The sequence below is a fragment of the Haliotis cracherodii genome, unplaced genomic scaffold (genome assembly GCF_022045235.1).
Source record: "Haliotis cracherodii isolate W230 unplaced genomic scaffold, xgHalCrac1.p SCAF_44, whole genome shotgun sequence".
Lineage (NCBI taxonomy): Eukaryota > Metazoa > Mollusca > Gastropoda > Lepetellida > Haliotidae > Haliotis > Haliotis cracherodii.
Genome location: NW_027266302.1, coordinates 806,210 through 827,076, shown reverse-complemented (window position 1 = coordinate 827,076; position 20,867 = coordinate 806,210). Strand labels below are relative to the sequence as shown.

The window sequence follows — 20,867 nt, the reverse complement described above, 5'->3', positions numbered from 1 at the left end:
TTCCCTATTGCTGCTAAATATGATACCAGTTCAGTATATATGATGAGAGAGTTATGACTTCATAAATGCTAGGTTAGAAAGGCAGCCGATAAGCATATAACCCCCAGACCTTGGTGTGTGGTATAGGCTATATTGACTGGCTGTCATCATTTTATTGGCTGCAAGAGTATATGAGGACAGGACCAGACATTGGGTATCAGCTGCAAGACACATCATGTGGTCTGTTGTGTTTTATGTCATCTCATCTCTCACAGGCTAGGAGGCTGTAACCATGTATTAGGACTGGACCAGATTTCATTGATGTCAGGCAGACCAGATTGACCTTCTGTTCTAAAATAACTGCTCAGCTTCAGTTAAGATTTAAGAAAGATTTAAAGTGAATGGGTATAGGAGATTTTAAGAGACCAGACTGATCAAGGTGATCAATATTTTGAAGCGATTATATAAAGTTTGCCAAGTCAGGAATATTATAGAATTTGATTCTGAATGTGGAGGGGAACCAATGTGAAGCAGAACATGGATGGTTAATTAGAGAGATCGTTTTGAAAAAATAAAGAATTTGAACTATAGGTTTGAGGTGCAGATCAGTTGTTGTTTGATACTTACCTTTTGAAAAGCATGTTCTGGGCACTCAAAGACACAGAAACTGGATTGCTTGTTACTTTGAACACAGACTTATATAACCTTATGTATATCACGGCACAGATAGTTGCAGGAAATCTGTAGCGTTTCCTATCCAGGTAATATAGGAGAATCCAATGGTAGATGACCAGACAGTGAAAACATGAATACATTCGAACACTCGAAACACAGGTTTCAAAACGTCTGGTGTCACCCTGGGTAAGTGACTTCGTTCAAATGTGCCTGACCCAGCAGAGAAAGGGTACCCGACAAGTGAGGCTGATATAAAAAACCTCTAGCGCCCCTATGCAGCTCTTTTGCATACTCCCCAGGAAGTTGAGAATGATAACTGGCATGCATATATGGAGCCACTGGTTGGGGAAACAAATACACTGCATTTCAACAGATACTAGTATCTTAATAAGTGCAGTATATAATGTATAATATACAAATATGTTGTGTGGCATGTGTCTTTTGCTAAGATTCCCAATCGAGGTGGTACAGAAAGCCAAATGGTTTCAGAAAGCTGACATCTGATTGGCTTCAGAATCTATGTATGTTTAATTAGGATGGGACAGTCAAAGTATGCTCAGGATTCACCTGATGAGACCTTCTATGGAGGTGTCATCAGATCTTGGCACACAGAGGGCTATATTTATTGGGGTAAAAGATCAGTTTTTAATGAGATTGCAGTTGAGAAACATCTGATTATTAGGTTCATCTGTTGTACAGATCCTGTTCCAACTCAACCTTTCTCTCTGATGTTTTAGTCTAGTTGAACATTTTTTCTGTTTCAGGGCATATTGGTCCAGGAAGTAGACGAGGGTCAACCCTGCCTGGCCTGTACGGACCACTGTGCCGGCTTCAGCCTCCATGTATGGAGGTAGGTTTAACAGGGCTTGTTATATAGAGGGAAAAGGGGCTCCAGTGGTCTTTAGCACTGCTACTTTCAATACTGATTTGTGTCCTCACCTGCAAGGTTCCGGATTCAGCATCAGCTTCTGTACACATGCCTACAGTGACATGGTACTCGCACCATTGGTTCAGTTGTCTTCACTCATGGAACGTGTCTAACAGCAATGGAATCACTATGTTGGCAAAATGGGTCCTACCTTCGTTTTTAATAAACAATTTTATCGTTCTTAATTTATGCTATATCTACATTGTACAATGTACATAGATTTGAGACTTAAATTTTGTTCTAGTCTTTATTTAAATGGTGTTGACACTCACGTTTGAGCTGAAATAGTATTGACTGAAATGAGACATTATTATTTTCAAATAGGAGACCATATATTCAGGAAGTTTCAAACCTTTGTAATAAAAATAGTTTTTATACCCTATGAAATATGCAAATTCAAGCGAAATTATCATGAATTAGACCCATGAAGATCCGGGGTAGAATAGGTCTTCAGCAACCTATGCTTGCTGTAAAAGGCAACTGTGCTTGTTGTAAGAGGCGGCTAACGGGATCGGGTGGTCAGGCTCGCTGACTTGGTTGATGCATGTCATTGTATTCCAATATGCGTGGATCGATGAACATGATGTCAGTCACTGTCATATAGCTGGAATATTGCTGAGTGCAGCGTTAAACAACAAACAAACAATATCAGGTATTAAGTTTCTTGATGCGTATTGTGTTGTGAACAAAGTATCGCGATGCATATTGTATTGGGAGATAGTTGAATCATGACATTCCTAGTGTGTGTGAGGCAGATTATGTCATAAATGCCAGGTTAGAAAGGCAGCCGATAAGCATATAACCCCCAGACCTTGGTGTGTGGTATAGGCCATATTGACTGGCTGTCATCATTTTATTGGCTGCAAGAGTATATGAGGACAGGACCAGACATTGGGTATCAGCTGCAAGACACATCATGTGGTCTGTTGTGTTTTATGTCATCTCATCTCTCACAGGCTAGGAGGCTGTAACCATGTATTGTGTTGTGAACAAAGTATCACGATGCATATTGTATTGGGAGATAGCATATTGTATTGGGAGATAACATATTGTATTGGGAGATAGCATATTGTATTGGGAGATAGCATATTGTATTGGGAGATAGCATATTGTATTGGGAGATAGCATATTGTATTGGGAGATAGCATATTGTATTGGGAGATAGCATATTGGGACATAGCATATTGTATTGGGAGATAGCATATTGTATTGGGAGATAGCATATTGTATTGGGAGACAGCATATTGGGACATAGCATATTGTATTGGGAGATAGCATATTGTATTGGGAGATAGCATATTGTATTGGGAGATAGCATATTGTATTGGGAGATAGCATATTGTATTGGGAGATAGCATATTGTATTGGGAGATAGCATATTGGGACATAGCATATTGTATTGGGAGATAGCATATTGTATTGGGAGATAGCATATTGTATTGGGAGATAGCATATTGTATTGGGAGATAGCATATTGTATTGGGAGATAGTTGAATCATGACATTCCTAGTGTGTGTGAGGCAGATTATGTCCTCTAGTTGTATTCTGATGGTCGAAAGTAACCAATGATTTACCGTTCACCAAATTAGACTGATGGTAGATTCATGGTAAGAATCCAAAATCAATTGTGGAGAAAAGTGCAATGAAATATTGAAGTTTTCCCTAACATCCATTAATGTGTACATTATGGCACATAAATACTCACAGGGTCACAGGTGGCCCAGTCGTCTGAGGCACCATGATTTGCTGTGCAGTATTGCGTCCCTTGGGCATGCAGAAACCTATGATTGGGGGTTTGAATCCCGGTTCGCCCCATTTATGTTTCGAGGTTTGTCAGCACCATACCCATGCTTGTGGGTTTCACCGAAGTGGTCAACGTCGGACACCTGCATCACTTCGGGCTTTCCTCTCACATGAAGCTGACACGGGGTGATATAACTGGATTACTGTTAAAAGCGGCGTTAAACCCAACTCACTCACTCACTATAAATACTCACATCAGTACGGTACAACAAATGAGACATTTGTGTTTAGAAATACCTTGAAAACAGTTAAGTTCATGATATGCAGATGTATATGGAGATGGTATGTAGTATATGTTTGGAGGATGCCATACAAGATAACTATACTGTTATTCAGTTTCCATGAATCTGACAAGTGTATCTCTTATACCCATCGTGTTATTGGTTTATGGACTGAAAGGTCTAAAATACCAAGCCCCACGACTGAAGGATGCCTCCACTCTGACAAGACGAGACTTCCAAAAGCCACTTAAATGTCATAGAGTGCTATTTGTGTATGTGTAAAATATGGATTTTCTGTCCTGGAATTATGTTGTGTGGGGTTTAAATGACGAAGTTCAAGTGAATATTTGTCCCACATGCTGAATGTGGTGCCATTTTTGAATAATCCATACAGGGAGAGTTTGATTCTCCACATCTGATACTGTTGAAGCTCTCTGGGACTGTCTTGACTGTGGATTTTACCCATGAGACAAACATTCTCAGAAAGATTTTGAAAGCTTGTAGACTAAATGATTTGAGATAGCTCTCATTGGAGTGCTTAATGTTTATATGATAAATTTTGAATTATTGCCAAAGAAGAGAATGTGGAAATGAGATGTTTGCTGTGGTATTAAGTTTATTAAGGGACGGTGAGGTAGCTTAGTGGTCAGTGGGTTTGTTTGTTATACCCTTGACCTAACAGGGTGGGAATATATAGATATAGTATACCAAGGAATTCCATCCATCTGTCCATCCGTCCATCTGTACATATGTCCATCCATCCATCCATCATCCTTCCTTCCTTCCTTCCTTCCTTCTGTGTTTTTGTGCGACCTATAACTCAAAAACTACTTCATGGATTCTTTTCACAGTTTTACAGTTTCTATACCAATAGGAAAGTTGCAGTGCAAAGTGTGTTGTCAATATTTGGGTTTTCTGAAAAAATACAGCTATTTTTCAGTTTTTTACTTGCTTACTGAAACATTTGTGCAACCTATAACTAGAAAACTACTTCATGGATTTTTTTCAAATTAGAGAATTGCTTCCATATTGATAGAGGAGTTGCAGTGCAAAGTTTTATTTTGATATGTGTATTTTCTGAAAAAGAAACATGCTTTTTTTCACTAGACTGGTCCAATGAGTAGGAGATTACATGGGCGTGCACATCATCATGTACATGCTGTTTGAATGACCTGTGCGCCTGACCTGCATGTTCCACTTGACAGTGCATTAAACTGCTTGTGACTCACAATAAACACTGTGATGTCAGACAACAAGGCCCTTCTTGTGTTTGAAAGTAGAAAGTAGTTCAAGTGTTTCAGGAGCGGTCCATCTTGACAGTTGTCTCTGTTTTAATTTGTTATAGAAGACAGGTACATGATAGATGTTTGTATCATTCAACAATTGAAATCCTGATTTTCTTTTTACATTAAACTATATATTTGTATACCTTTGTTATCTGTAAAAATTGTACATAAATGTAAAATAGTTTGGAGACATATTGAAATGCATAAGTGTTGAAATATAAGGCACGCTAAGAGAATGTAGACTGTATTGCAGGCACACTCTGCTAGTGTCCACACCCTGCTAGTGTCCTTGTACACTAGCATATCCTGCTGGTGTCCTGGTACACTGGCATACCCTGCTGGTGTCCTTGTACACTGGCATACCCTGCTGGTGTCCTTGTACACTGGCATACCCTGCTAGTGTCCTTGTACACTAGCATACCCTGCTAGTGTGCTTGTACACTGGCATACCCTGCTGGTGTCCTTGTACACTGGCATACCCTGCTGGTGTCCTTGTACACTGGCATACCCTGCTAGTGTGCTTGTACACTGGCATACCCTGCTAGTGTGCTTGTACACTGGCATACCCTGCTAGTGTCCTGGTACACTAGCATACCCTGCTAGTGTCCTTGTTCATGGGCATACCCTGCTAGTGTCCTTGTACACTGGCATACCCTGCTAGTGTCCTTGTACACTGGCATACCCTGCTGGTGTCCTGGTACACTGGCATACCCTGCTGGTGGCCTTGTACACTGGCATACCCTGCTGGTGTCCTTGTACACTGGCATACCCTGCTGGTGGCCTTGTACACTGGCATATCCTGCTGCTGTCCATACCCTGCTAGTGTCCTTGTACACTAGCATACCCTGCTGGTGTCCTTGTACACTGGCATACCCTGCTAGTGTCCTGGTACACTGGCATACCCTGCTAGTGTCCTTGTACACTGGCATACCCTGCTGGTGTCCTTGTACACTGGCATATCCTGCTGGTGTCCTTGTACATGGGCATACCCTGCTGGTGTCCTTGTACACTGGCATACCCTGCTGGTGTCCTTGTACATGGGCATACCCTGCTGGTGTCCTTGTACACTGGCATACCCTGCTGGTGTCCTTGTACACTGGCATACCCTGCTGGTGTCCTGGTACACTGGCATACCCTGCTGGTGTCCTTGTACACTGGCATACCCTGCTAGTGTGCTTGTACACTGGCATACCCTGCTGGTGTCCTTGTTCACGGGCACACTCTGCTAATGTCCATACCCCGCTGGTGTCCTTGTACACTGGCATACCCTGCTGGTGTTCTTGTACACTGGCATACCCTGCTAGTGTGCTTGTACACTGGCATACCCTGCTGGTGTCCTTGTACACTGGCATACCCTGCTAGTGTCCTGGTACACTGGCATATCCTGCTGGTGTCCTTGTACACTGGCATACCCTGCTAGTGTCCTTGTACACTGGCATACCCTGCTAGTGTCCTTGTACACTGGCATACCCTGCTGGTGTCCTTGTACACTGGCATATCCTGCTAGTGTCCTGGTACACTGGCATACCCTGCTGGTGTCCTTGTACACTGGCATACCCTGCTAGTGTGCTTGTACACTGGCATACCCTGCTGGTGTCCTTGTTCACGGGCACACTCTGCTAATGTCCATACCCCGCTGGTGTCCTTGTACACTGGCATACCCTGCTGGTGTTCTTGTACACTGGCATACCCTGCTAGTGTGCTTGTACACTGGCATACCCTGCTGGTGTCCTTGTACACTGGCATACCCTGCTAGTGTCCTGGTACACTGGCATATCCTGCTGGTGTCCTTGTACACTGGCATACCCTGCTAGTGTCCTGGTACACTGGCATACCCTGCTGGTGTCCTTGTACACTGGCATACCCTGCTAGTGTCCTGGTACACTGGCATACCCTGCTGGTGTCCTTGTACACTGGCATACCCTGCTAGTGTCCTTGTACACTGGCATACCCAGCTGGTGTCCTTGTACACTGGCATACCCAGCTGGTGTCCCTTGAGCATGCCACCAACCTTGCTATTAGTGTGGGTTTGAACTCAGGTTCGTCCTGATTAGGTTTCTGGGTTTGTCAGCAATATACAACATCTGAGACTTTCCTCCCTCTTAAATCTGACATGCCGTGATATAACTGGAATACTGTTCAAAGCAGCATTAAACCCAACTCGCATTGTATTTAAACATTCGTTTGAAAGTCTTTAGTTACCTGATAATCTAGCTGTGGAGGGGGCACGGGTGGCCCAGTTGTATAAGGCGCCGCGATTCTCTGTGCACAGTTGCGTCCCTTGGGCATGCCAGAAACCTATGATTGTGGGTTCAAATCTCGGTTCACCCCAATTATGTTTCTAGGTTTGTCAGCATCATTCCCGTTCTCGTGGGATTCACCGAAGTGGTAAACATCTGAGACCTGCATCACTTTGGGTTTTCCTCCTACATTAAGTCGAAACGCCGTGATATAACTGTTAGAAGCAGCGTTAAACCAAACTCACTCACTCACTAGCTGTGGAAAGTGGTGGATGCTGTGCCACGAAACATGAGCCTCTCTTTCAGCCAGATTTACCCATCCCGCAGTCAACAGTCGCTGTTGTAGTTAGCGGACTCTCATCAATAATTACTTGTATTTGATCGCTGTAATTGACAAGCTATCATCGCTGCACAACATCCAATCATAGCAACTTACTGACAGCGATCCGTCACTAACGACATGTGTTTAATGTAGTGTTTATGACAGAAGAATTCCTGCCCAGAATACATCAGATGAAGGGAGCTGGTCATGTGTAGGGGACTGGAGAGTATTAATAGGCAGCCCCTTTGCAAAGTCTTTGATAGATTAACCATTGCTTTACCGATTCTAGGGATTGTTTTACTCAAGTGGGATTATGAAAGGGTTTCACAAATGAAAAAGACTTTCATCATTGTTTATAAAACTTCCTGTCACAGAATGATAGTTTCCTTTATAAATGTACATATCAAAGAAGGCGTTATCAGCAAGAATGTTATTATTGGATATTTTATGGCTTTGGATCAAATCTCATGATTTTTCTGAACATACAAGAATCATCAAGTATTATTCAAGTGATAGCCTGACTGAAAGATAATAGGAGTAGGATTTCTTTGTAATTGAATATAAATCTCATAGTAATACAATTTTGTCTCGCATCTGTACCAAGAGTTCGCACCTCATACTATAGACGTTGTCATCCATGCAAAGTGCTTGCTATCACCTAACCCAACTTCTACTGTGCCAATCAAAGAATTAATACAATTTCTCATAAGATTCTATTGGAAAAGAAGTTAGGATTTGTTTTACAGTTCTAATTTCTTCAGCAGTGAAAGATAAGAAACACCTAAATACGTCAAAATTCAATTGTTGTTTTGCGTGGTGTTTGTTTTTTATTTTCTTGTCATAGAATAAAAACAGTGAGGCAAATAAGAGCATGAATAATAAATTTTACAACAAAATCAATGCAGTCTTCAGTTTTTAACATTCCGTTGGAAGAAATGTTTTAAATTCTCATTATTTGACCTGAGAAGGGATGCTAATGACCCATGAGGAAATATGTGGCTTGTCAAAGGATGACAGTTTTATGTTAAATATCTCTATTGGAAGAAGCTGTTTTTGCCACAGCTAGTGTTATTTCAGCCATCCATCCCTTTTAATTTGATCTGAAATATGAGCGCTCAGCTTGCTGAACCGATTCATGGAAGGGAGGTATCACGCCACTCTGTAGCACGATACAAATGACACAAAAACAGTCTCCATGTCTCAATGTCAACCCAAGTACCCCACCTATGTCATGGGACATGAAGGTCAGAGGCTGACAGTGGTGTGACCAACCAGTGTATAGATCTGGTGATTCTTTTCACCATGGATAATGGACCCCTGAAGATCCGGGGTAGAATATCCATGCTTGTTGTAAGAGGCGACTAACGGGATCGGGTGGTCAGGCTCGCTGACTTGGTTGATGCATGTCGTCGTATCCCAATTGTGTTGATAGATGCTCATGTCAATCACTGGATGGTCTAGTCCAGACTCAATTATTACCAGACCGCCGTCATATAGCTGGAATATTGCTGAGTGCCGCATTAAACAACACACGAACAAACAGCATGGGTATCCCCCCGGTAATGTTGTAGAATATCTATCCAAATTTTATACATGTTCTGGAAACATTATTGTTGTTTGTCTCTTGAAAAATCTCTGACTGCCTGACCTTGACAGTATGGATCATTGCTCATTCTGTCAGGCAGGGTCCTGTTCCTCAAACCGATCTCAGCGCCACACAGTGTCCAAAATGCCATCGACTTTATAATTTGGGCTTGTAATATTTCTGTAAAGCTGACCTAACTGACAAGTTGAAAATTCTAGTCAATACTTACATATTTCTAGTATTTATGCCAATCATCAAGTCAATTATGGCGGCATTTACTGTTATAGTCTGTTTTCATTTTGTAGTTTTATTGAAAAGTGGGGTTTTGCTGTACATTCTGATTATGCCAGAAATGCATGTGCATGTGTTATAAGCTGTGCGTGTGAATGTCTAAGAAGCACCACAGACTGCCATAAGTCAGTGTTACAGAATGGGAGTTACGATCACCTTAGCGCTAAGGTATCTTTGTGGAACAGCTCCCAGGTCTCTTGCAGTTAGTTGAACTGGTCACTCAGTCGGAGTGTTCATCTTACATCTGGGGCCATCTTCCCGAGGCAAGAGAGTAAACTGACTCTACAAGTCCAGTTTCCACCCTTGCCGAAACTAGGCTGGTATTATGGAGTTACATTTTGGCTGGACTAACGAGTCTATGCATAGTCCAATCAAAATTGCGCACCGAAATCGAAATCAGGTTCGTAAACTGTCGTGCAGATTTCGGTCTGCCGCCAACTCGTTGTCAGCAGATATTTTCCAATTCTTTTCATGTTTTTAATTAAGGTGCTCACGTGATTTGATGCATATCGCGATGTAAGACCCGTTTTATCATGATATAGAACTTGATTATCGATCAGATCGTCCTGACTGGGCGCCACCATTTTGTGTGAAGCAAACGCTGGGTGATACGAGAGGTGGAATCTGATTGGTCCATAGGAGAGGTTTAGAAGGGACATAACTGGTAATAGCCACTGGTGGCGCTAGGATCGAGCCCAGGAATTCCAGCCTAGTTCAGCAAGGGTGGAAACTGGACTTTTAAAGTCGGTTAACTCTCTTGCCTCGGGAAGATGTCTGGGGCGGTCAGGTAGCCTAGTGGTTAAGGCATTCACTCGTCACGTCGAAGACCTGGGTTCGAATCCCGACATGGGTACAATGTGTTAAGCCCATTTCCGTTGTCACCTGCCGTGATATTGCTGGAATATTGCTAAAAGCGGCGTAAAACCATACTCACTCACTCATCCTCCGTATTGACAAACACTGGGAGTGAGTGTTGTTTAATACCAAAGCAATATTACAACAATATCATGGCAAGTAATTTATGAAGTCTGGGTCAGACAAACCAGTGATTGAAATCAGGGTTCCACAGGTGTGATGACACACAATCAGCCAGGACTCACATTGCTGAATTTTCCCATTTTCCTTGAGAGGCAGGGGATCTACTCTGTTCTGAATCCTCATTGGGTTTGGGGATCAGTTCCATAATGGACTTCCTTTTAGTTGAAATAGTTCAGCTAAATTGAAAGATTAATTTCCTTTCCTTGATCAACTTATTTTCTGTGAGTTGCTCTAATACTTCAACAATGGCCAAGCCCATCTTGCATTCTTTCTTCGCGCAACCAATTCATCATCACAAGAACTGGAGCAAATATTGGACCTGCACTGAACCCTATCACTGCTCCTAATCCCTTCCTTCGGAAAAAATTAATTGAAGCCATGAACTAACTCCTTTACAAGAATGCACCTACAATCTCAGTCTGAAGCTGCTCGAATTTAAGATGCACAGATGCTCTCGGCTTGCCTCGTTGGGTGGACAGTGATCAATTATCTAATTTGCAATTCAATGAAGCACAATATTCTTGTTTACATAACTACTTTCAAGAAACATAGAGATCAATATCTCTCATGTTATTTCAGTGTCTGACTTCACCGCTAGACCAAAGCTCCAGTCTAGTAAAAAAAAATTTTGTTTGTTAGGTATTTAACGCCACTCAGCAATATTTCAGCCATATAATGGTAGTCTGTAAATAATCAAGTCCACACAATCCAGTGATTGACATCATGATGGTCATTCTAGGAAATTTGGATACAATGACATGCATCAAACAAGTCGCTGAGCCTCTTTTACAAGCATGGGTGCTGAAGACCAATTTTATCCTGGGTCTTCATGGGATGTGGGGCTAGTTAAATTACTTAGTTGATATGTAAGGAGTAAAGTAGACTTAAAATAATGCACTGTTGTATTAGTATAGTGTAAGCATTTTTGCACAGACCATTTTTCTTCTTTGTCATCTTTTATTTTTTGTGGCACAACTGATGTAGGCACACAGGGTGGCTTTTAGGGTCACTTTAACTGTTGAGTTTTGGGATAGCATCAAACACTATTGCAATTGCAATACATCCCCATAAGACTTGTGAAGATCAAGGGGTAGAATAGGTCTTCAGCAACCCATGCTTGTCGTAATAGGGCGACTAACAAGATTGGGTGGTCAGGCTCGCTGACTTGGTTGATGCATGTCATCGTATCCCAATTGCATGGAACAATGGCCATGATGTCAGTCACTGGATTGTATGGTCCAGACTTGATTATTTACAGACCGCCGTCATATAGCTGGAATATTGCTGAGGGTGGAGTTAAACAAAAAACAAACATTCCTATAATGTCAATGTCCTGGCTTTATTTGACATGACATCAAGTCCATTCTCCCCCGTGAAGATGAGGGTTAGAATTTGTCTTCAACAACCCATGTTTGTCGTAAGAGGCAACTCATGGATTCAGGTGGCCAGGTTCGATGACATGATGGATGCATTTCAGTGTATCCCATTTGCATAGGGTCAATGATGTCAATCACTGGATTGTCTGGTCCTGACTCGATTATTTACAGACCATATAGCTGGAATATTGCTGAGTGCGGTGCTGAACATCAAACCAAACCAATTGTTGGTGTACCTGAAGCATGTGATGCAAGAACTCACTTATAATAAAAGGACACTTGCTGTGGATTTAATATCAGAGTTTGATCACGATGATATATGATGATTTGCTGTCTGTTTCAGAAACACTTGTCAGAACTGCAAGTGCCCCCGTGAGCTTCATGATGTGTACAATGAGAACTTTGTCAACGTCCGAGATCGCCTGGGCTGGAAGCGCCAAGATGACCCCTCACTACAGGTGTCGAAGGAGAAGACGTTACGAGAGGGCTATACCTGGGTGCCTCCAGGACTCTCCAGCCAAAAGGTACATTTGTCACTTTGATTGCCATCTCATCATGTTAAAGGATTACTAATTCACTGGAAATCTTATTATTTAGCCATACTACTATATGTCGATATGTATACATTTGTGGTTTCCCAAGAAAACAACAATATTAAACGTCAATGCCAGAGAATAATCGGTCTAAATTTCTGCCCAAACAGATTCCATTGGGAGTAAAAGGCAAAAAAGTAGTAACTATATGAAAGATACGGTTTGATTCACCGACTACGCAAGTGAATCGTAACAGCCCTATTGATGACACCAGGAAATATTCAGATTTATGTGCTCATTCATGTGAAGAAAGTATTGCCTTTTACATCCTGCTTTGGTTACCTTGCAAAAGTACATAAGCCTTAAATGATTATTGCATTGAAGTTTGTTTATTCATTGTGGAGTTTACTTTCAAATCATATTATGATGTGAGACATTAAGGCTAGCTATTTGTTGTCATGGATGGTAGGAATGGCTGCCACGAACCCATGTGACCACACACTGGGCTGTATAAGAAACATGAAATGGGTTTTAGATGTACTTGTCTCCATACAGTATAAAGGCACAAACATCCGACCCATTTCATTAGAAAGTGAGAACAGATTTACCTGATGGCTTGATACTTAAATGCTTATTTTGTCCCATTAGCCCCACAGGCGATATGAGGAGTTATTACCCACTCCACGCCTCCTGGTGTTATATTGACAGCTTAGGGTGATGCGTTCCTGGTAGAGATTGCAAGATATTGTAACACCTGTTGCTTGATATGGAAAATGACTGTTTTACATGAGTGCTTCCCCTAAAGGTCGACAGGTTCCTATTGTAGAAATTTCTCAATTCTAATTTTCTCGCTTTCATGAAAATATTATCCTGCTCAGCCAGTGTTTGTTCTGATGTCACTCTTAAAATGTAAGACACGTATTGCAATGAAAATTACCTGATGATTAAAGGTGATGAGATTCAATCAGAATGTGAAAGAGAATGTACACACGTTGTGAGGGATGTATGGTGTACAAATCATCAGCGATAGAAACTAAGTTTTAGCCCACTAGTCCTTATAATGATATAGTCCTCATAAGGACTATAGGACTGTAGCCAGTTTCTAACACTGTATAATTGAGAGTGAGTGAGTTGGGTTTAACACCGCTTTTAACAGTATTACAATTATATCACAGCGTTTCAGCTTAATGTGGGAGGAAAGCCCGAAGTGATGCAGGTCTCAGACATTTACCACTTTGGTTAAACCCCAAGCATGGGTATGGTGGTGACAAACCGAGAAACATAATCGGGGCAAACCGGGATTCGAACCCACAATCATAGGGACGTAATTCTGCACAGCAAATCCCGGCATCCTAGACGACTGGGCCACTCGTGTCCCCGTATAATTAAGACCTTGTGTTGGGTACATCGATGCTGTAGAGCTTGATAAGGTATTCACTACTACTCAGTTGCACCTGGAGGCAGTCGCACCAAGAGTCAGGTCCTAGTACCCCAGGCTGGTACAAAGTGACTACAAGGAGGATTCGATGGTTACAATGTGTTTCTCAGTTGACAGACTGTGTGTCTATGAATCAAGCCTGCATATGTATTGTTTAGTTCATATCTTTCAGCCATGGGAGCTGTGCCAATTTACAATTGTCAGAGGGGTGCACAAAGCATGTAATCTAGACTACCTCAGTTATTTTAAGGAATTTTAAGGATTTCCTATTCACAACACTGTAAGTACACATAAATGAAGTTTTTCCAGAACTTAAAAGGCCACTTTTTGGCTTATCTTTGGATACGTCCTGTGCACATTCTGAGGGAATATATTCCACATGGTATGCTCGGTGAGGTGAAGGCAGATTTGACACTGAACTTGTAGGTAAGGATGTTTTACCGTTTCCCCTGGATTGTACCTGAATTGTCAGTATTTGCTGAAGACACACAAACTGTTTGAAGTCTAAATAGATCAGACTGACCATTGTCTGCCTTGTTTGTTTCAGGCTCTATTTGTAGGACCTTGTTTGCACGAGGCATCAATTAGTGTGTTATTATTCTTAGACTGCTTGTTTGTGTGATGACCTGGCATGAAAGCAAACACTTATACTTAGCCACAGGTCTGACACAAAATAGTGCATTCTACATGCGTACAAATTGAGAATGGACACAAACAGGCACTGTGCATCCCATTGAATACAAACGAGTAGACCCATGAAGATCCGGGGTAGATAGGTCTTCAGCGACCCATTCTTGCCATAAAAGGCGACTATGCTTGTCGTGAGAGGCGACCAATGGGATCGGGTGGTCAGGCTCGTAGACTTGGTTGATGTATGTGATCGATCCCAACTGCATGGATCGATGCTCATGATGTCACTCAGGTGCAGACTCAATTATTTTCCATACAGCTGGGATATTGCTGAGTGTGGCGTTTAACAACAAACAAACAAACAAACAAGTATGGATGGCATTGGATGTTGAAATGCTTAATTTGAGTCATGTAAGTAAGATTGGTCTTATATTTTTCTTTTCTGATTAGAAATACAGTCAATGTTAGGACAGTCCATTTCATTCACTCGGTCACAAAGTTTTGATTTCAACATGGAAATCTCCATCTCTAGTCAGCGTTGAGCATCACACATACCTTGTATTTATATGCTGTGGGAAAAGGCAGGTGCCCTTTGGACCCCCATTTAAGGACCAACCATCGGATATATGAGGGGGTGGGGGCTGGCATTTTGTATTGAGATTAGACATATTTTTAGCTACTACAGCAACACCAGAGCTCAGGGTAATAGTAATTTTTGTGACAGGCAATTTCTTTTCTTTTTTTCATCAGTCTGAAGCATAGATCTAAGTATATTTTTCTAGAATTTTCAGGGACAACTTAGTTTTTTCGATAAAATCCCAGCCCCATTGAATAACCTGAAATGATTGGTCCCTTAAAATTAATGCTTGGTACAAATATGAAATATAATCCAGAGTCCCTTAGACTTACCGATATATAGACCAAGGTAAATCCCCGAAAGGACTCCTGTGAAACTTGGACTAACAAGTTCACATTTTGTATTATATACCAATGTCATGTATGAAAGTTGAACCTCATTGTAACCTATCTGAAACGATTCCCTAATGACAGTAATCGTGCCTGACTGAGCCCATTTTAAGTAAACTTTTTAAAATACTGCATGCCATAGAGACACAGGTATTGCTAATTCTTCCATCCTGGACCAATCAAGATTTTTATAATGGATTATGTGAAACAATAGGATTAGTTGTCTTTGTACATGATATACATTGCACGAATAAACTCAAGATTGTACTTTGCACCATGTTAAACACCAAATAGTTCTTAAGGTATTCTTCTGTTTGTTGTTTAACACTGCACAAGGCAGTATTCCAGCTATGTGAGTGAGTGTTATGGTTTTACGCCGCTTTTAGCAATATTCCAGCAATATCACGGCGGGGGACACCAGAAATGGGCTTCACACATTGTACCCATGTCGGGAATCGAACTCGGGTCTTCTGCGTGACGAGCGAATGCTTTAACCACTAGGCTACCCGACCGCCCTCCAGCTATGTGTCTATAAATAATCAAGTCTAGTCAAGACAATCCAGTGATTGACATCATGAGCATTGATCAACCCAATTGTGATACGATGACATGGAGCAACAGTCAGCAAACCTGACCACCCGATCCCTTTAGTCGCCTCTTACAAGCATGGGTTGCTGAATATAAATTCAAACTTATTCTTCATTCTATTTTATTCTTTTTTAGATGTAGGTCTTGGTATAGATCAGTACATTTACTGCTTTTCAAGATCAGCAGTAGTTCTGTATTATGTTAGTTTGAAGGTCAACATCAGTTTTAATGACTGATTCACTGGACAGTGAACAATGAGTCTTATTCGGGGATCTATCATTGATTTTCAACTTTTTGCCAAGGGCAAGCCAATTTTGGGGAAAGCATTATATTTCCGAAACGAGATAGGTCTTGTCCTTGTTTTCATGTGTCAGAAGTATTTAAGCAGCTATGATATTGGCATTGTATTGGATAAAACATCCATCTAAGTCATGCTGAGATAGATTTAAACTTTGTTTGTAGAGAGTTTAGTTTGGGGCCACATATGCAAGTTAAGTATATTTTGTGAACAAGTTAAAATTTCAAAGTGTGTTAAGTTTTTTTCTGGTTAAAAAAATGATTTTCAGTATTTCCTTGTGTTTTGATTTGTCAACATATTTACCCTTAAAATGGATGTCAAAGAATATCAAAAATATAATTGTTTAAATGAAAACTTTAAGATGTATAGGCCATCATAGATTCAAGATAACATTTTTGCCTGGGGGATCCAATGTTTAAACAATTTGGGGCTGAAACATCATGAGATCTGCATTTTTCTTGACAACAATTCGTTTCCATAACTGTAATTCATCTTGAACTCTTCATTTGTGTAGAAATGAGATTTAAGAGTAACATCCGCCTTATAAAATCATCTTCATAAAGAATAGTCCAGAGGACTAGCGTAAACCTGATTTCACTAATGTTCAGAATTTGTAGTTGGTTGGTCCTGCTTAACGAGACAAGACTGTAGCAAATTTGAAGAATTCACAAGGGGTTCACAATTACAGCCCTCAAATGCAACTAGTCTACACTGAGGACTACCATCATTGGATTTCTACTTGTCCTCAGTACAGTTTAGTCGTCTCGGGCCAGCTGACAAGCATGCATTTCGAAGTCTGAACATTGGTTAAGTTGAGGTGTCACTGGTGTCACATTTGACATATTTTCTTGCATGCACATCAAATCAAAATGCATACGTCAATATTTTAGTGCCTTTGATATGGTCATATTAACGGATCTTTATTACCCCAGAAGGAAGTAATACATGGGTTCAGCATTACATAAAATAGTGCAGTTTGTAGTGATGCTGATGCTAAGAATTACCAGTATGATTAGACCCTAATCATGTCTGTTTGTGTACCAGATCATAGGGTTTAGTTTTCTGAATTCCTCAACAGGTTGACTTGAGCTGCTGCTTGTGACTTCGTGCTGCATCCACCTAAGACAGATTCATGGAAGGATTTAGCAATTACTGTGCAAACTGCCTTGTTATTGACTTGTTTTCAAACATTGTTGAGAAAATATGTGGATGAAACATTATTTTCTCATTGCATTCAAATTATGTTAGGCATTCCTAGCTTGTTATTGCATCGCCTGTTCTTGTGAGTAGCTCACTACAGACAAGCCCAGGAGAATATAATGTTGTATCAATGGCCCCTGATTGGCATTTGGCAGGGAATGATTTGATTACGACTGCAGGAATTCAATCAAATTATCATGCGCCAGGTCGTACCCTCTTAAATAGGGAGTAAACACTGTCAGCTTTAATTTGAAAACATCTGAGCATCTCTTCACGTCAGACAGGTTTAGCCGCATGTAAGTCAGTTTGACATGACATGCAGCGACATCGCTCTCAGGATCACTGAGCCATTTGTCTTGAATGGTTTTGTAGCCGAGCTTTCTGAAATAGAAATCTGTAAGGAGATAAACGTTTCTTGACTCACTCAGAGAAGACATGGGTGAAGGGAGTTGGTCAGAAATTGGAGGAAAATGTTTTTTGTTTGTTGTTTAATGCAGCTCTGTGCAATAGTCACACTATATGATGGCTGTCTGTAAATAATCGAGTCTGGACCAGATGATTCAGTGCTTGACATCAATAGTATAGATCCACACAATTGGTGTATGATGACATACATCAACCAAGTCAGCAAGCCTGACCACCCGATCCCGTTAGTTGCCGCTACAAGTTTTCTTATATATTTCGCCCTGTAAGGATAACGGTACTAGATACACAGTTCTGTGTTTGTTGTACAAGCTGACTGATCGGCGGTCATGATGTGTGACTGTGTGACATCAGACCCAGATGGTATATGGATCAGGACCCACAATGGGGACAAGGCCAAATTTACTAACTGGGTACCTGACCCCCCTTTCAATGTACCCGCTGTTGGTCTCACTTTGGGTACAAAATGTCCGATTGGGAATTGTTTTACCGGACACCTGGCAAAAACTGTTCAGTTACATGTATTAATTATCTGATCATGCATACACTGAAGTTGACTGAAGCTTTTTCTTTACTTAAACATATAAAAGTCAGAAGGAATGCATGCATGGTCAGAAAGAAATGTGAACATAAGTGACTTGTAGTGTAAGCATGGAGTTTTATTGTTTTTGTCAACAATAAAATAATAAATCATGTTACCAACCACGGGGCCTGGTAGTCCTTTGGATCCCTTATATGGATCATTGCTGAAGCAATCAAAAACTATCAATTATTTTGTAGACCCGTGAAGATTCAGGGGTAGAATAGGTCTTCAGCAACCCGTACTTGCCGTAAAAGGCGACTATGCTTGTCGTAAAAGGCAACTAACGGGATCGGGTGGTCAGGCTCGCTGACTTGGTTGATGCATGTCATCGATCCCAATTACGTAGATTGATGCTCATGATGTCAATCACTGGATTGTCTGGTCCAGACTAGATTATTTTACAGACCGCCGTCATATAGGTTGAATATTGCTGAGTGCGGTGTTAAACAACAAACAAACAAACAATTATGTTGTAGATCACATTGACATAGCTATAATTTTGCTGACAGTGTCGTAAAACAACATTCCATCACTCACATTTTGTAACAGTTTAAATGGTTGCGATGCTGTAACAGTACATTTTATTATCAGTGTACAGCAGTGTGCCGTAATTAAGGTGTAATACCTGCTCCATGGGTTGTCGGGGGCACAGGTGGCACAGGTGGCCCAGGTGGCCGCGATTCGCTGTGCAGAGTTGCATCCAGGGGTCCGGAAACCGTCATATGCGCCGGACATGTCCGATTGGGAATCTCAAATGTCCGGTCTAAAATATTGCTTACCGGACATTTAAATTTTTCTGTCCGGACATTTTAAAAAGTATTGTCCGGACATTCTTAAATTTTGACCGGACATGATCAACAGTTAGGACTGAGCAATTTCTGTCTGCAGTTGTAACACAATGAAGATTATCTACACTGACAAGCTTTGTTTGTTTTGATTGCTGTAAATACATCGTACCTAGAATGATAGTCCAATCGGTCAATCACTGTAATAGGCAATAAACTGAGTTGACACTGATTAATCAAGGATTTATTACTGAGAACATCTTGTTAATTTGAGTAAAATGTATTTACAACTGTACATAAATACCTTGCATCATCGATGTACCTCATTATCCTCACAATGCTACGATACGTAACCTCAGTCAAGAAGCGAAAGCGTGACGACAGCCAGTCGACCGATGCAGATCAGTCGAGCGGATCTGCCAAACCCTCAAAGTCTGAATGATCATTTTGTAAGTCGTGGCTAACGACTTTCACTTGGTTGACATACAACGAGGATTTGCAGATTTTATTGTTTTCAGTAGCTAGTCGTATATTGAATCTTGATTGACCGCCATTTTGCTTTCTGTGACGATCGATAACAAAAAATTTTATGGTCAATAATTAAGTACAGATGAAAAAGTATTCAAATAAATACTGCTATCAACGATAGTTTAGGATTTATGATTATATTATCTTCTTGTTTTAAATAATCTTTAGTTTAAAAAAACAACTTTTCCCGTGAGGTCACGTGATAACCAAATATGGGATAATAGTCTCGATCCAAATGTTACAACGCGTACACTCTAGCAGACTCATGAATATTAATTAGACCGTTCACAACGTTGACAGATCGTTATTATAACAGAAACAAACGAATGTTTTCCATATATATCTAAAATGATATTATTTGTTATTAATTGTCCGGTGAATTAAACAATTTAAATTGAAACAATTCATAATTCATCATATTATGAATACGTAACAACTTGTAATTTGTGTGTAAAAAGTCGTACTAAAACACGCTGTTTGAAGGGGGCGTGGCATAAATGTAAATGTCCGATTGGGATTTTAAATTTTCCGGACCCCTGGTTGCATCCCTTGGGCACGCCAGAAACCTATGATTGTGGGTTGTGAATCCCGGTTTGCCCCGATTATGTTTCTAGGTTTGTCAGTACCATACCCGTGCTCGTCGGTTTCACCAAAGTTGTAAACGTCTTAGACCTACATCACTATCCTTCACGCCATGATATATCTGGAGTACTGTTAAAGTCAGCCTTAAACCCAACTTACTCCCTCACTCCTATATTCATACATGGTATTAAACCAGCCTGCAAACTTTATTGATGGTATTTGACATCCTTATCACCAACACAAGACAGATGCTCTGATATCTCCAGGCAGTACATATCCACAGAAGTTGCCACAAAGTAGATATATTGATGTGGAGGGCGGTACCTTATGCCATACAGAGTTGCGTTCCTTGGGCACGCCAGAAACCAATGATTGTAGGTTCAAATCCTGGTTCGGCCCGATTATGTTTCTAGGTTTGTCAGCACCATACCCATGCTCATTGGTTTCACCGAAGTGGTAAACGTCTGAGACCTGCATCACTTCGGGCTTTCCTCCCACATTAAGCTGACATGCCGTGATATAACTGGAATACTGTTAAAAGCGGCGTTAAATCAAATTCACTCACTCAC

General features: G+C 41.0%; 1 protein-coding gene across 3 annotated transcripts in view; it reads left to right on the top strand.

The window, feature by feature from the left end:
* Positions 1-20,867, top strand: part of LOC139441763 (four and a half LIM domains protein 2-like) — a 130,657-nt gene that overhangs the window by 48,393 nt on the left and 61,397 nt on the right. For all 3 annotated transcript variants that reach the window (XM_071222546.1, XM_071222545.1, XM_071222547.1), the window contains exons 2-3: positions 1,419-1,504; positions 12,088-12,268. In XM_071222546.1, the coding sequence (XP_071078647.1) occupies positions 1,419-1,504; positions 12,088-12,268 (267 nt within the window). The remainder of the gene's footprint in view (positions 1-1,418; positions 1,505-12,087; positions 12,269-20,867) is intronic.